Raw genomic sequence first — 12,552 nt, 5'->3', positions numbered from 1 at the left:
GAGGGAGATCAGTCTAGAACGATTGGTGCCAAGTCACAGGGAGCCTTGAATGCCAAGCAAGGAGTTTAGATGTTCCTCGGTGGGCAACACAGAGCCACCCGAGACTTGTCCCAAGGAGTAACTTGGCCAAGCCTTTCCCGGAGCCTGGCTTGGACGCCGGAGCAAGAGGAAGCCTCAGAGCAGGGAAGTGCAGTGGTCTTGGCTAGGTAGGAGGCCCCGGGAGCCCATTGCAGGCCAGAGGCAGTGAGAAGGGGGAGAATCCTTTAGGAGGGCTCCTTGGCTTGGGGCTCTGCCTATTATTGACCCTCACAAGGGCTCACCTCAGAAGAGAGCCTTGGCCTGGGCAGGCAGAAGGGCCATCCCTGGGCCTGGTTCTGGGTGCACAGCAGCCTCCCCAAGCTTCCTGCAATGGGCTGGGAGAATCCCTGAGTCTCAAGGAGCCCCCTGTGGGGGGGGAGGGCTGCCCAGGCTGCCCCCTCCCACTGTCTAGCCCCAAAGGCAGGCCGAGAGCAGTGAGGAAGTGGCTCTCCCGTCTCTTTCAAGGGGTACCGGCAGAAAGACTACTTCATCGCCACCCAAGGGCCACTTCCGCACACGGTGGAAGACTTCTGGAGGATGGTCTGGGAGTGGAAATGCCACACGATCGTGATGCTGACGGAGGTCCAAGAGCGCGAACAGGTGAGCAGGAGCCCCGAAGGGTGGTGGGTGAGCAGAGGTGCGTCGCTGGGCGCAAGCCAGACACCCTTCCTCGAGGCTCTGGCCATCCCGGGCTCCGCCTCGAGAAGCCTTCCTCGGTTGTTGTCTGACGCTGGGCTTGCGTTCTGGATTCTGCTGCCTTGTAGTTCTTTTGGGTAGACACACTGTGCGCTCCCGGCCCCTCCCCACGGGGGATGCACACACTGTGCGCTCCCGGCCCCTCCCCACGGGGGATGGATTGGCTCGCTCTCCATGAAGTCGTCTTGGGGGCGGAGCCTTCCTCTGCGCTCCAATTTTGCCCCTTTGGTTTGCCAGGATGGCCGCCGGTGGGCGGAATCGTTCCGCCCGTTACCTCAGATCCTAGGCGCAAGGGCGTTCGCTGGCTTGCCAGTCAATGCCCCCCTCACGCACTGAGGGAAGGAGGCCTCTGGAGCTTTCCCCAGAATTTGCAGGGACTTAGGGATGTTTGAAAGCCTGTGTGGTTGCCTTTGCTCTCCCAGGAAAAGTGCTTTCAGTATTGGCCAGCAGAGGGCTCCGTGACGCACGGACAGATCCACATCGAGCTTAAGAGCGACACCATTTCCGAGGCCATCAGCGTCCGGGATTTCTTGGTGACTTTTAATCAGGTATTGGAAGCCGCCGGGAGGGGAGGGACAAAACGATGGATTGAAATGATGACCCGGAAGAGCTCCGCGAGCATGGACTGTGTGCCGGCTGCTCGTTCCTGGGTGTATATGAGAGAAACGCGGAGGGCCCCAGCAGTAGAGGGGAAAGCGATGCCCCCATTAGCAGGCGATCAGCTCCACCATCTTGAGCTGTCCTGGTGGAGCTCCAGTGGATCATGGAGGTCTCCTGGGTGATCGCGACGGGGCCTTTCCTAGGCAAGGCTATTGACCCAATGTTGCATGTGCCTGCTGCACGCCTCGGGGGCTCTGAGTTTCATCTAAGGTCTCCAGAGCCCATCTGCCCAACCTCTCATTTTACAGAGGCGGTCCAGAGAGGGGGAGGGAGCTGCCCATTCTCCCTGAGACCTAATCAGCTGCTGTCTTCCTTTCCCTTGCTATGGTGCTGACAGGCATTCCTAGCCTTACAGAGTGAGAGGTGGGGGTTGCCAGAGGTTCATCTCTGAGTAATGTCCCCAGAGGACCTCCCCTCCCCCCCTCCCCAAGCAGCCCCTTCCTCCTCCAGAACTAGGACCCCACAACCTTCTTTGGCTCCCTACCTACCCCCTTGGTTTTATGAACTAGATCTAGGCTGGGGAGGGAGCCATCAGGAAAGTGGACCTCAGGACTCTTGGATGGATGGATGGATGGGTGGATGGGTGGATAGGTGGGTGGATGGATGGATGGATGGATAGATGGATGGATGGATGGATGGGTGGATGGATGGATGGATGGGTGGATGGCTGGATAGATGGGTGGATGGATGGATGGGTGGATGGGTGGATAGGTGGGTGGATGGGTGGATAGATGGGTGGATGGGTGGATGGATGGATGGATGGATGGATGGATGGATGGATGGATGGATAGATGGGTGGATGGATGGGTGGGTGAATGGATGGATGGATAGATGGATGGATGGATGGATGGATGGATGGATGGATGGATGGGTGGATGGGTGGATAGGTGGGTGGATGGGTGGATAGGTGGGTGGATGGATGGATGGATGGATAGATGGATGGATGGATGGATGGATGGATGGGTGGATGGGTGGATGGATGGATGGATGGGTGGATGGATGGGTGGATGGATGGATGGATGGGTGGATGGATGGATGGATGGGTGGGTGGATGAATGGAGATCAGAACATGAAAGCAAAGTGTTCAGATAACTCCTAACTGACCATGGCTTGACTCCCCCCAGGAGAAGAAGAGCAGGCTGGTCAGGCAGTTTCACTTTCACGGCTGGCCTGAGATTGGGATTCCAGCTGAAGGAAAGGGCATGATTGACCTCATTGCTGCCGTCCAGAAGCAGCAGCAGCAGACGGGCAACCACCCCATTACAGTGCATTGCAGGTGAGGTTCCTGCTCCCCAAGATTCATCCATGGGTGGACTGTCAATTCTTCTCATGTGGTTGTGGGGACCTCAACCTTCCAACAGCAAGCCTGCACAAGCCATCAGCCCACACTGGTGCCAGAATTAGGTACTGTCCAACTTCATGGACCTCTCTGCTCCTCAGTCTCCACTGCTGTAAAATGGAGTAGTGCTTACACTTCCCTTCATGGGCTTGCTGTGGAGAAAGCATTCTATAAAACTTTGAAGCACAATAGAAATGCGAATTATTATTAGGTGCAAACAATGAGATCAAAGGTTCTGACCCATTGTTGTTGGGTTGTTTTAGGCAAGTCCAACTCTTGCTTGAGGTTTTCTTGGCAGAGATTCTGGAATGATTTTCCATTTCCTTCTCCAGCTTATTTTCTAACTGAGGCACAGGGTTCAATAACTTGCCCAGGGTTACACAGCTAGGAAGTATCTAAGTCAAATTTGAACCCAGGACCTCCCATTTCTAGGCCTGGCTCTCAATCCACTGAGCTACCCAGCTGTCCCCAGTGAAGCCCTTTTCAAACATTATTGAACTTGAGCCTCACAGCAGCCTTGTTAGGTAAGCTCTAGTTATTGTTATCCCCATTTTACAGGGCAGGAAATCGAGCCTGAGAGGGGTTAAGGTCCCTGCGTGTAGAGGTGGGATTGAACGCAGGTCTCTCCGGTCCATCATTCCCTCCTTGGTTGATGGGGCAGCCCAGGTGGCTCATTCCTCATTCTGGAGGGCCAGTGGCACATGGGTGGTAGCTATAGGCTGCCGTCGGTGTCTCACGGCAGTTGATCCCAGCCTGACCTGTCTGGGCGCTCTCCTTTACCGAGCGTCCTGCCGTGGTGTCCGAAGGGCCCCTGGGCTCCAGCTGCCCATCTCTTCCTGGTCCTGCCCTCTCCAGGAGCCGCCGAGCTCTCCTCTGTACAAGGGACCCCACTGGCTCGTTTCCACAGTGTCTTCCAGGTTTAGGAATTTAGGAACAAGAATGGAAACCGAGGCAGTAATGACAGAAAAGGGCAGGATTTCACTTTCGTCCCTCCGACGAGTCTCTGATTCCTACTATGTGCTTAGGAAGGTCAAGGGTGACCCCTGCAGTTGCTAGGAGTGAGCCATCCTGCCTGCATCCTCCCAGACCTCCTCCAACATGGCAGAGCCACCTCCGCCTCAGGCGGGCCGTTCTCCTCCTTGGGGAGGGCTTTACCCACCCAAGGCCTTTGGACGCTGCCCATTTCAGACTCGGGCTCAGCGCCGCCCCCTCCACCCCGCCAGGAGCCTTGTGTCAGGGATCCATCCCCCTCTAGGTTCCCTGACCCCGGCCTCCAGGGAACCTCCACAGGGCTGCCTCCCTCACAGAGTGGAATTGGATGAAAAGTGTGAGGCATCAGACACACGTGGGCAGGACGCAGGGCCTAGGGGACCCCGGAAGGAGGGAGCGAGGCCTCTGGGGGCCCTTTCCTGGTCAAGGACGCAGCCTCTGGGACAGGCATCTCTGCCCTAGTTGGCGGCCAGCCCACAGGGCTATTGGATTCCAGAATCTCAACCTGGCCCCCTTTCCTCCACAATTGGGCCCATTTTCTGACAAGGCCCTGCCGGGCTGCTGTTCCCCGGGAGGCCAGTAGATGGGGCCCCAAACTCGAGTTTTTTGGACTGCTCAGGCCCCTTTTCTGTTCCTTTTGTAATTAAATGTACCTCAGGGGCTTCCAGAAGAGGAGGGGAAGAGTTGGAGGCTGTGGGGCAGGCAGGGAGCCCTCCCTCCTTGCTTGGGCAAGCCTCGGTCTCCAAACGTCACCCCGAAACAGCAGTGATGGGGCATCCGCAGGGCCGTATTTCTTTCGCCCTCCTGGCGGGGCGGCTTTGGGGACAGCCTCTTAGGGCCGCAGACACAGGCCTTCCAAGCGAGGTCAGGCTGCCCTGTCTTAAGAATGAGTAAATAACTGCATTCCCTCCCTCCGCTGGGGTCACCGGCTGCCCATCCCTCAGCCCTCCTGCCCCAGCTCTGCCACCTGCCCACCTCACCCATCCCTCCTCCTCAGCCTCCTGCAGTGACTGTTAGTGCCCCGAGGTCTCTGCTCACAGTGACTCATCCCACTACTGACATCATCCTTAAAAGCAGATTGGTCTGTTGTTGGCCCTGATGTAATCCTCCCTTGATGGATTTCACCTGGCCTAGGAAAGTTACGAGGGGGAATACCCCTGTCCTGAGTCAAGGAGAGGGGCTAGGATGGCCCCAGGCATGGGCACTTGGATTCCTTACCTCTGTTGGAAGGCATAGAGAGAAGTTGGAGGCTGGACAGTACCCTGGATTTTGAGCTAGAAGGAAGGACCTTTGTTCAGGCCACCCCCACCACCCCACCCCCTGCCTTATTTTACACAGGAAAAAAACTGAGGCTTATGAAGACTTGCCCAAAGGCCAATAGACAGAGGCAGAATCTGAACCCAGATCAGCTTAGAGACCCAGCAAAAGGAGATCAGGTTGAGAAAGGAGAGGGAGGGAGTCTAGGCCAATGGCTTTGTCAGGTTTAGAGCTGTTGCATTTGCATTTCTCTAAGCACTTGAGGCTTCTTTTCTTAGGACTTCACATAGCTCTGGTTTCTTCGACTACAGCATGTTTTTAGAGGAAAGAACTAGACGCTGAAATGGAAGGCATAGTTTTATATGTAATCCATCTTTTGTCAAATGATGCCCCATTGGGGAGGAGGCGGGGTGCTCCCTGTGCTTTAATGCATAAACGAATAATTTAAAGAAAAAGAAATCTGCCCAGCCCACCCTGGGCCCCCTCTCCAAATTTCATAGCCTCCACCTCCTACATCCTCCCCCTGGCTGTGTGGCCTGGGGCAGGCTCTCGGCCTCAGCCCCTCTCCTGTGTTACAAGGGAATCACTTTAAAAGACTGATATATATTAATTTAAGGTCGCCAAGGAATTCAGCTATGTAATTCCTAAATGAAAACTCAAGTTTGCAGTCAATCTTTTATGGAGTTTAATTACAATAGGAGGAAGAAAGGAATTAGAGATAGAGAGAGAGAAAAAGGGAGAGAAAGGAATAGGGCTTAAATACCCCTTCTGTTTAGGCTGGGTCAAAAGGCCCAAGCCCTTAGATAGCTGGGGCAAAGAAAAGAGATCAGTCCCTATTACTCACGTGGCCAAAATGGAGAAACAGTCTCAGAGGCCCCCACCTTCAGCTTCCTTCAGAGCAAGCTTCTCAGAGTACACTGCCACCACTCCGATCAACTCCTCAACCCCCCTCGAGTCTTCAGACCCCCCTGATCTTTAAGGAAACCCTCCAAGTTGCCTCCCCTCAGTTCTCCCATCTACCAATCACTGTCCATCAATTTCCCTGTGCCAATGGAGGCTCTAGCTTAACCCAGGACCGCCCAGAGGCTTTGCACATGTCTGTTGAAGGTCATATTTTCAAATGATTAAATCTTTGCTCCTTTGCTACAGCCCTTTCTAAATCCTGTTAACCTGAGTAGGGTAGAGATTGGAATAATTAAATTTTGATCTAGGCTGCAGCCCTTCCTCAATCCTGTTAGGACTGAATAGGGTGGAGATTGATTCCAAGTATCTCCATTGTATCAATTCTAAAATCAATCATGACTCAAAGAAATTCCTGTTCTATGCTTAAGCATAGGTCAAAGTCCTTTCCATTGTTCAGCAAAAGGTTTCTGTCCTAAAGTAATCTTAAGAAGGGAAGAGAAGGAACCTCCCATGCCAATGGGGTTCCCATTCCAATAGACTATCAGTAAGAAATTTTCCAAGTATGAAATATCCCAATGGTGAAATTTCCAACATTTATAAGTCTAAGGAATTTTGAGGTTTACACCTGCGAGGCTCAGGAGGCAGCGGAGATCTTCTTCCAGAGCAGCCTTTCCTTAGAGTTGGGCGTACAGGGAGCAAAGCAGAGGGAAGACTGGGTTTTTGTTGGAATCTGCCCTCTTCATTCAGCCTCTGTCCAAGGTGCTGCCAGTGGCGTGCCAGCCTGGTGGCGAGACTGGCATGTGGACCGTCCTTGAGTTGTTCTGGCTCCCCCGAGTCCCCCGGCTGGTAACTGTTGGACACCTTGGACTCCCGGCCCTTGTTTCCTTCGGGAAGACGGGAGGTTTCGGTCATCACTCGGAGCCCAACGGCACAAAGTTCTGGGCCTCGGAGAAGGATGCCCTCCTGCCGGCCACCTGCCGGGCCAGAGCCTGAGCCAAGGGCAGAAGGCCATCTCCCACCCACCTCGAGGGTGCTGGGCTTTGGGGACGCAGGTGGCCTCACCACCTCCTTTCCCCCCCATAGCGCCGGAGCAGGGCGGACGGGTACTTTCATAGCGCTCAGCAACATCCTGGAGCGGGTCAAAGCTGAGGGCCTCCTGGACGTCTTTCAGGCTGTGAAAAGTCTGCGACTGCAGAGGCCTCATATGGTGCAAACCCTGGTAGGCGACCAGGGCCCTGCGGGTGGGGCGGGGGTTGGCACCCACAACAGCATTAGGGACCGCCCTGGGGGATCACTCCCTCTCAGTCAGTGAGCATTAAGGGCCAGTTGTGTGGCCTTCCACCAGCCAGAGAGGGAGGGCTGGACAAGAACCCAGGACTAAAGACAGAGGTATTTCAGCTAGATCACGAATGACTGGAGGAATCCAGAAAGGCTTCCTGTAGGAGGTGTCCCTGGGCAAGCGGGGAATGGACAAGCCGAGAGCCAGAGGAACAAGAGAGCCCCTTGCTTCAGCCTGGACCCCTTCAGGCTGGTTTCTTTAGACCAAAGAGGAGCACTAAAAAGTTCTTTTTGGAATTAAAGAGCCCCCTTTTCCATTGGTCAGTGCAAAGCGTCAGGATTCACCTCCCCCCCCCCCCCCCCCAAGCAGTCTGGTTTCAAGCAGCAGCCTAAACAGTGGTTAAGCAGTTTGTTAGGACTGGCTGGTTTCTCTGAGTCTTTTTTATTTTGACCCACTTTGCCAAGATTTTCCTCAATGAACAAAGCTGCTTTCTCCATCCCCTCCCACCTCCCCCTCTCCCCTCCCCCCCTTTCTGGGCTCCCCCTTAGCTTGGGGACCCTCCCAGTGTACATTTCCAACAGCCCCTCGTGACTGGCCTTCACTCCCTGGGGCGCTTGGGACACCGAGCCCACCAGAAGCTTGTCGAGGGACCGCTGGCCAGCCTTGAAAGTAGCTCCCATCCGTACTGGGCAGAGGATGCTTTCGAAGCAGCCGTGTCCGGCCTTCAACTCCGGGGGCTCTTGTGCTTTGTATTCTCCCCATTCTGAGAAGGGCCAAACTTTATGATGTCAGCTCAAGAGACCGCATTTTGGACCCTTCCCCAAATGTGCTAATCCCCCAACCAGGCACTGATATTTTCAACTTGAAAAGACTAAAAGCCTACTCTATTTTCTTCCTTCCTTCCTTGCCTCCATCCTTCTTTCGCTCCCTCTTTCCTTCCCTCCATCCTTTCCTTCCTTCCCTCCATCCTTTCCCTCCCTCCTTTCCCTCCATCTTTCCTTCCCTCCCTCTTTCCTTTCCTTCCCTCCATCCTTCCCTCTCTCTTTCCTTCCCTCCATCCTTCCTCCCTCCCTTCCTTCCCCTTCCAAATTAGAATCAACACTATATTGGTTCCAAGGCAGAAGAGTGGTAAGGGCTAGGCAATGGGAGTTAAGTGACTTGTCCAGGGTCACCCAGGTATATGAGGCCCGGTTTGATATTCTATTTGTGAAATGGCAAACTAAGACTGATAGGGAGAGCCTTGTAGACAGAGATGGACTACAGTATTTTTAGGCAAGATGGCAGGCTGTTCCGTGTCGGGGATGACGGCTAATCATGGAGTCAACTGGCTGCTTTGTGTCTTTCTGTTTTCAGGAACAGTATGAATTCTGCTACAAAGTGGTACAAGATTTCATCGATATATTTTCCGATTATGCTAACTTCAAATGAAGATTCCTGCCTTAAAAACATTTTTTAATTTAATGGTCAGTACAGATGTTTGTAAATCGTGTTAATTTATTTCACAGTTGACATTAATATTGTTCCTAATTCCTGTGTACATAGTTTGTTACCCTGTCAGTGTCACCTGCTCTAAAGGAAAGAAATTAAATCTAACAGCACTCTTCTTTTTTCAATTGGCATGATGAGTTCAAGTCAAATGATCTTCAGCCACTCGTGTATGCCCACATCTGCCCATGGCAGCGGTATTTGCCCTTGTCAATAGCTTAATAATGCATCTCATTTCAAAGGTTGAGCATCTCCGAATTGTGTACGGCCACCAGGGGAGCTCGAAAGACGCCTAACTCATCACGTGCTTATTTCCGATGCCGACACATCCGTCCGGTTCTTGGTCCAACAGTTCAGGGTTCTCAGAGCACCACCAAGCATGCTTTGCCAGCTTTGCTTTTCAAAGCGCTCGGGGCAGCCGACTTTGAGGGTTCGTCCATCCTCTAACTAGAGGGCTTTGGAAGTCTTCTGTTGGAACCTCCAGATTTCATGGTCGTTTTTCAAGGTTCTAGACCATTTAAAACCTGGATCCACGTCTGAAAGAAGCATGGGGACATCACTTGAAATTGAGATTCAAAATTCAGTTTTAAATAGATCTCGACATATATGTGCACACACGTGTGTGTGTGTGTGTGTGTGTGTGTGTAGTTATGTGTGAATGTGGCTATCGAGAGAGGTTTTTTGGGGGTGGGTCCCAGGAGGGCCCCCCTTGCCTGTTCAGGAGCCTGTAGAGAACCCTGACAGGCCAGCCCCCGGCTTCTTCAGGCTTGCCTCCAGTTCCCTAAAAGCAGAGGCTACACCAGTTGACATCACCCAAGTTCTGCCGCAGACACGTTTGCCGTCCCTGAATGCTACCCCTGTGGAACCCCCCCCCCCCACACACACACTCACTGCCCTCCTGCAGGGCCATTCCCTGTTCTCCCCTAGAGCCAGAAAGTCTCCAAAGCGGACGGTGCCTGAGTGGAAGCATTCGGAGCAGGAGAAGTGACTCGTTCCAAGTCTCTGGGAAACCCTTTAGCGAGAACGCTTGTCCCGGGCCAAGGACTGCCGATCTCTTCTAAAACGCTTTCAAACTGTGTCTCGCTTTGTAGGATCTTTTTCAGGGTGTCTCTTAGGGTTCAGCCAGAGGAGGAGGAAATCCTCACCCTTTGGGGAGCGGAACACTGCCGAAGCCTGAAGGACAGGAGGAAGGCCGATGCCCCCCCGGGCACGACAGACGGACACAATGCAGAAAGTGTCGAAGGAAAAAGGATCTTTAGACAAGGAGGAAACAGTAATGAGCACAAAGAAAGTCTTAACTCTCCCAACGAATGTCTCGCCAACCCTGACCCACTGGATGACTCCTTTTGCCTTTATTTACAAATAGAAAAGTCTCGTTGAGAAGCGAGGTGAGCAGAGCCACCGTGCAGTGGCTCTACAACAGGGCTAGCCTTGCCCGCGTGGGGATGGGCTCGTGGACTTCAGACCGTTCCCAGAAAAGGGGACCACGAGCTCCCCTCGCCTTGAGGCAGCGGTGGCAGCGGAGAGGAGATGGGGTCCCCAGCTGTCTGTGCCCCCCTCCTAATGCCCACGGGCAGTGCCAGTGCCCCAGGGCATGACTGGCAACCCCCGAGTGTCTCCAATGGCTGGAAGGATGTGTCAGGAGGCAGAGCAGAGAGGTAGGAAGCCAGCCCCGGCTAAAATACTGCAGGACCAAAGGCCTTGGTTTCACTAAAGGATTCCCCAAAACCAGTATTTGACGGTCAGAGTCATTGGGGAGCTGCCCAAAGCCACACAGGGAGGAAGTAGCATTGTCTGGATTTGAATCCTGTACCTTTACCTACAGATTCAGTGTTGACTGTCTTCTACCCACATTAATGTCTTTGAGCATCTTCCAGGCAAATGCAAGGGCCATGTTTGGGGATTTAAAAAAAAATCTTAAATGAATCCATTCATGGCAGTCATTAGGATCCCTAATGGAGAGATAGAGGGACTCCAGAGAGCAGCTAGTGCCACATCCTCATTTTATAGAGAAGGAAACTAAGGTCCATGGAGGGGAAATGACTTGGCCAAGGTCTTGCAGAAAATTGAACTCAGTCCTCTGGCTCCAAGTTCAATTCCAAGGAAAAGGCCCAGGGCTCCCCCCTTAAACAAGCTCTGAGTGCCAGCCCCAGGGTCTCCGAGGTCTCTTCCAGATGGCCAGCTCTGGGATGTGGAGTCTCTCTTCTCCGCTTCTTCCTTTTCCCACATCAACCCAATAAATCAATGAATAAATCAATAAACGTCCCACCGCAGAAAAGACCCTCAGAGCCTGAGAGACCCTCCTGCAGCCGGGCTCCGGCCTGGGGGGGAGGGGGGGCGTCCCTCAGCCTTTATCATGGCCTTCGGGGCCCCCAGAAGAGGATGATCCGGAGGAACCTGGACTTCAGGCAGATCAAGCCGGCACCATCCTTTTCGGTGTGGCTCTGTTGCATGTGGCTGAATGAAGATGCCCAATGAGGATGAGAAGGTCCCTTCTGGTCCGAAGCGCTACTGGTCACCGTGTGACCGCCCACGAGTCCCCTTCCTGGGGGACAGCCCGAGAAAACAGGCCTGAGCTCTCCGGGGCCACCTGTGCGTGCTTTAAGGCTTGGAAGGCGGGAGCCAACGCAGACTTTGGGGTGGAACCGACGCCACTTCCGGTCTGGCATCCGCCCCGCCTTTTATTTCCGCTCTGATTGGATCAGGCTCTGCGAATGTTGCTGAATTCTTTGTATATGCAAATTGCCAGATCTAATACAAGTGGGGGAGGATCCACCCTCCCGTTCTCAGCCTGCGCTTGTCTCTTGTCTTCATTTCATTCCCTGGTTTCCTCCCGGCACGCTCTGGGGTGGGAGCGCCCTAGCCAGCCGGCAGGGGCGGCCCGACTTTCCGGTGCTCCGGAGGCTTTGGCCTGGCCGCCCGTTCAGGACAGCCTGAGAGCCCGGCAGGAGTGGGGGAGACGGGAGGGTCTGACTCTCCTGGTGGGCCAAAATGGCGGGGGGGGGGGCGGCCCCCACTGGGCGTCCCGGACCCACAGTCTGGCCCAAAATGGCGGCAGGGGAGGGGAAGCAGCCCCGCGCCAGGCTGCCCTAACGAGAATGCATTTCACCCCACTGCGTCGCTCACAATGAAAACCCCGAAGATACGCCCAATGTGGCGTCACTTCCTCGGAGTCCCCTCTTGGGCCTGCTGCCAGCCGTGCGGGGGTAAACCGCAGATGGGGGGGTCAGGCCTGGGGGCCCGGCCGGCTCTGCCGCCCCTTCTGTCTCGGAGCTCTAAAGCCCGACCTTCGTCCGGGAGTTAATCCTGGGCTCTCGACCAGACAAGTTCACCATCATTATTGTATTATAGAGGCCAGCCGGAGCGCCCACCCGAGGCACCCGCCGGGCTTCATTTCAGCCCCTGAGCTGGGGGGGGGGGGCGCAAGGGGGGTACCGAGAGGCCCCTTAAGGAAGAGAAGCCTCCGGAGGGTCCTCAGCCTGGCGCCTCCTGGTGGCCTCTCCAGGGGGCCTTTTCTCAGGCACATGTTGGCTGCTAAGCCTAGGCGGGCCCCTGGGGGACCCGTGCCCTCTGCCAGGCATGATTCAGGAGGTGCCCGTCCTGCCAGGGCACCCGGGGCTGGCTACGGTTCTGGGCCATCAGGACCCCCAGCCTGGGAGAGAGCCGCCTCCTTCTGGGGAACGGGGCTCGCTTGGGCCAGTTTTGCTGCTGGACTGCCCTGGCCGGCTGCGAGGCTGTGGGCACCACCTCAGCGCCCTGGCAAGGAGAAGGTGAGCCTTGCGAGGAGCCCAGTGAGGAAGCGCAGTGAGTGGTGCGCCCCGAGGGCCCCCCCTCACTGTGCTCATGGGGGCCGCAGCTCACCCTG

At 54.8% G+C, this 12,552-nt stretch overlaps 1 protein-coding gene across 8 annotated transcripts in view; it reads left to right on the top strand.

Moving 5' to 3' along the window:
• PTPRE (protein tyrosine phosphatase receptor type E) overlaps positions 1-11,479 on the top strand; it is a 112,927-nt gene extending 101,448 nt beyond the window's left edge. For 6 of the 8 annotated variants that reach the window (XM_056795104.1, XM_056795085.1, XM_056795086.1 and 3 more), the window contains 5 exons: positions 544-678; positions 1,197-1,322; positions 2,559-2,710; positions 7,007-7,142; positions 8,556-11,479. In XM_056795104.1, coding sequence (XP_056651082.1) covers positions 544-678; positions 1,197-1,322; positions 2,559-2,710; positions 7,007-7,142; positions 8,556-8,630 — 624 coding nt within the window. In that variant the 3' untranslated portion in view covers positions 8,631-11,479. The remainder of the gene's footprint in view (positions 1-543; positions 679-1,196; positions 1,323-2,558; positions 2,711-7,006; positions 7,143-8,555) is intronic. The other 2 variants (XM_056795099.1, XM_056795084.1) reach the window with 1 other exon arrangement.
• Positions 11,480-12,552: the final 1,073 nt, after the last annotated feature.

The sequence above is a fragment of the Monodelphis domestica genome, chromosome 1 (assembly GCF_027887165.1).
Source record: "Monodelphis domestica isolate mMonDom1 chromosome 1, mMonDom1.pri, whole genome shotgun sequence".
In the NCBI taxonomy this organism is placed as follows: domain Eukaryota; kingdom Metazoa; phylum Chordata; class Mammalia; order Didelphimorphia; family Didelphidae; genus Monodelphis; species Monodelphis domestica.
The sequence above is the reverse complement of the archived record's forward strand: the minus strand, read 5'-3'. Positions and strand labels throughout refer to the sequence as shown.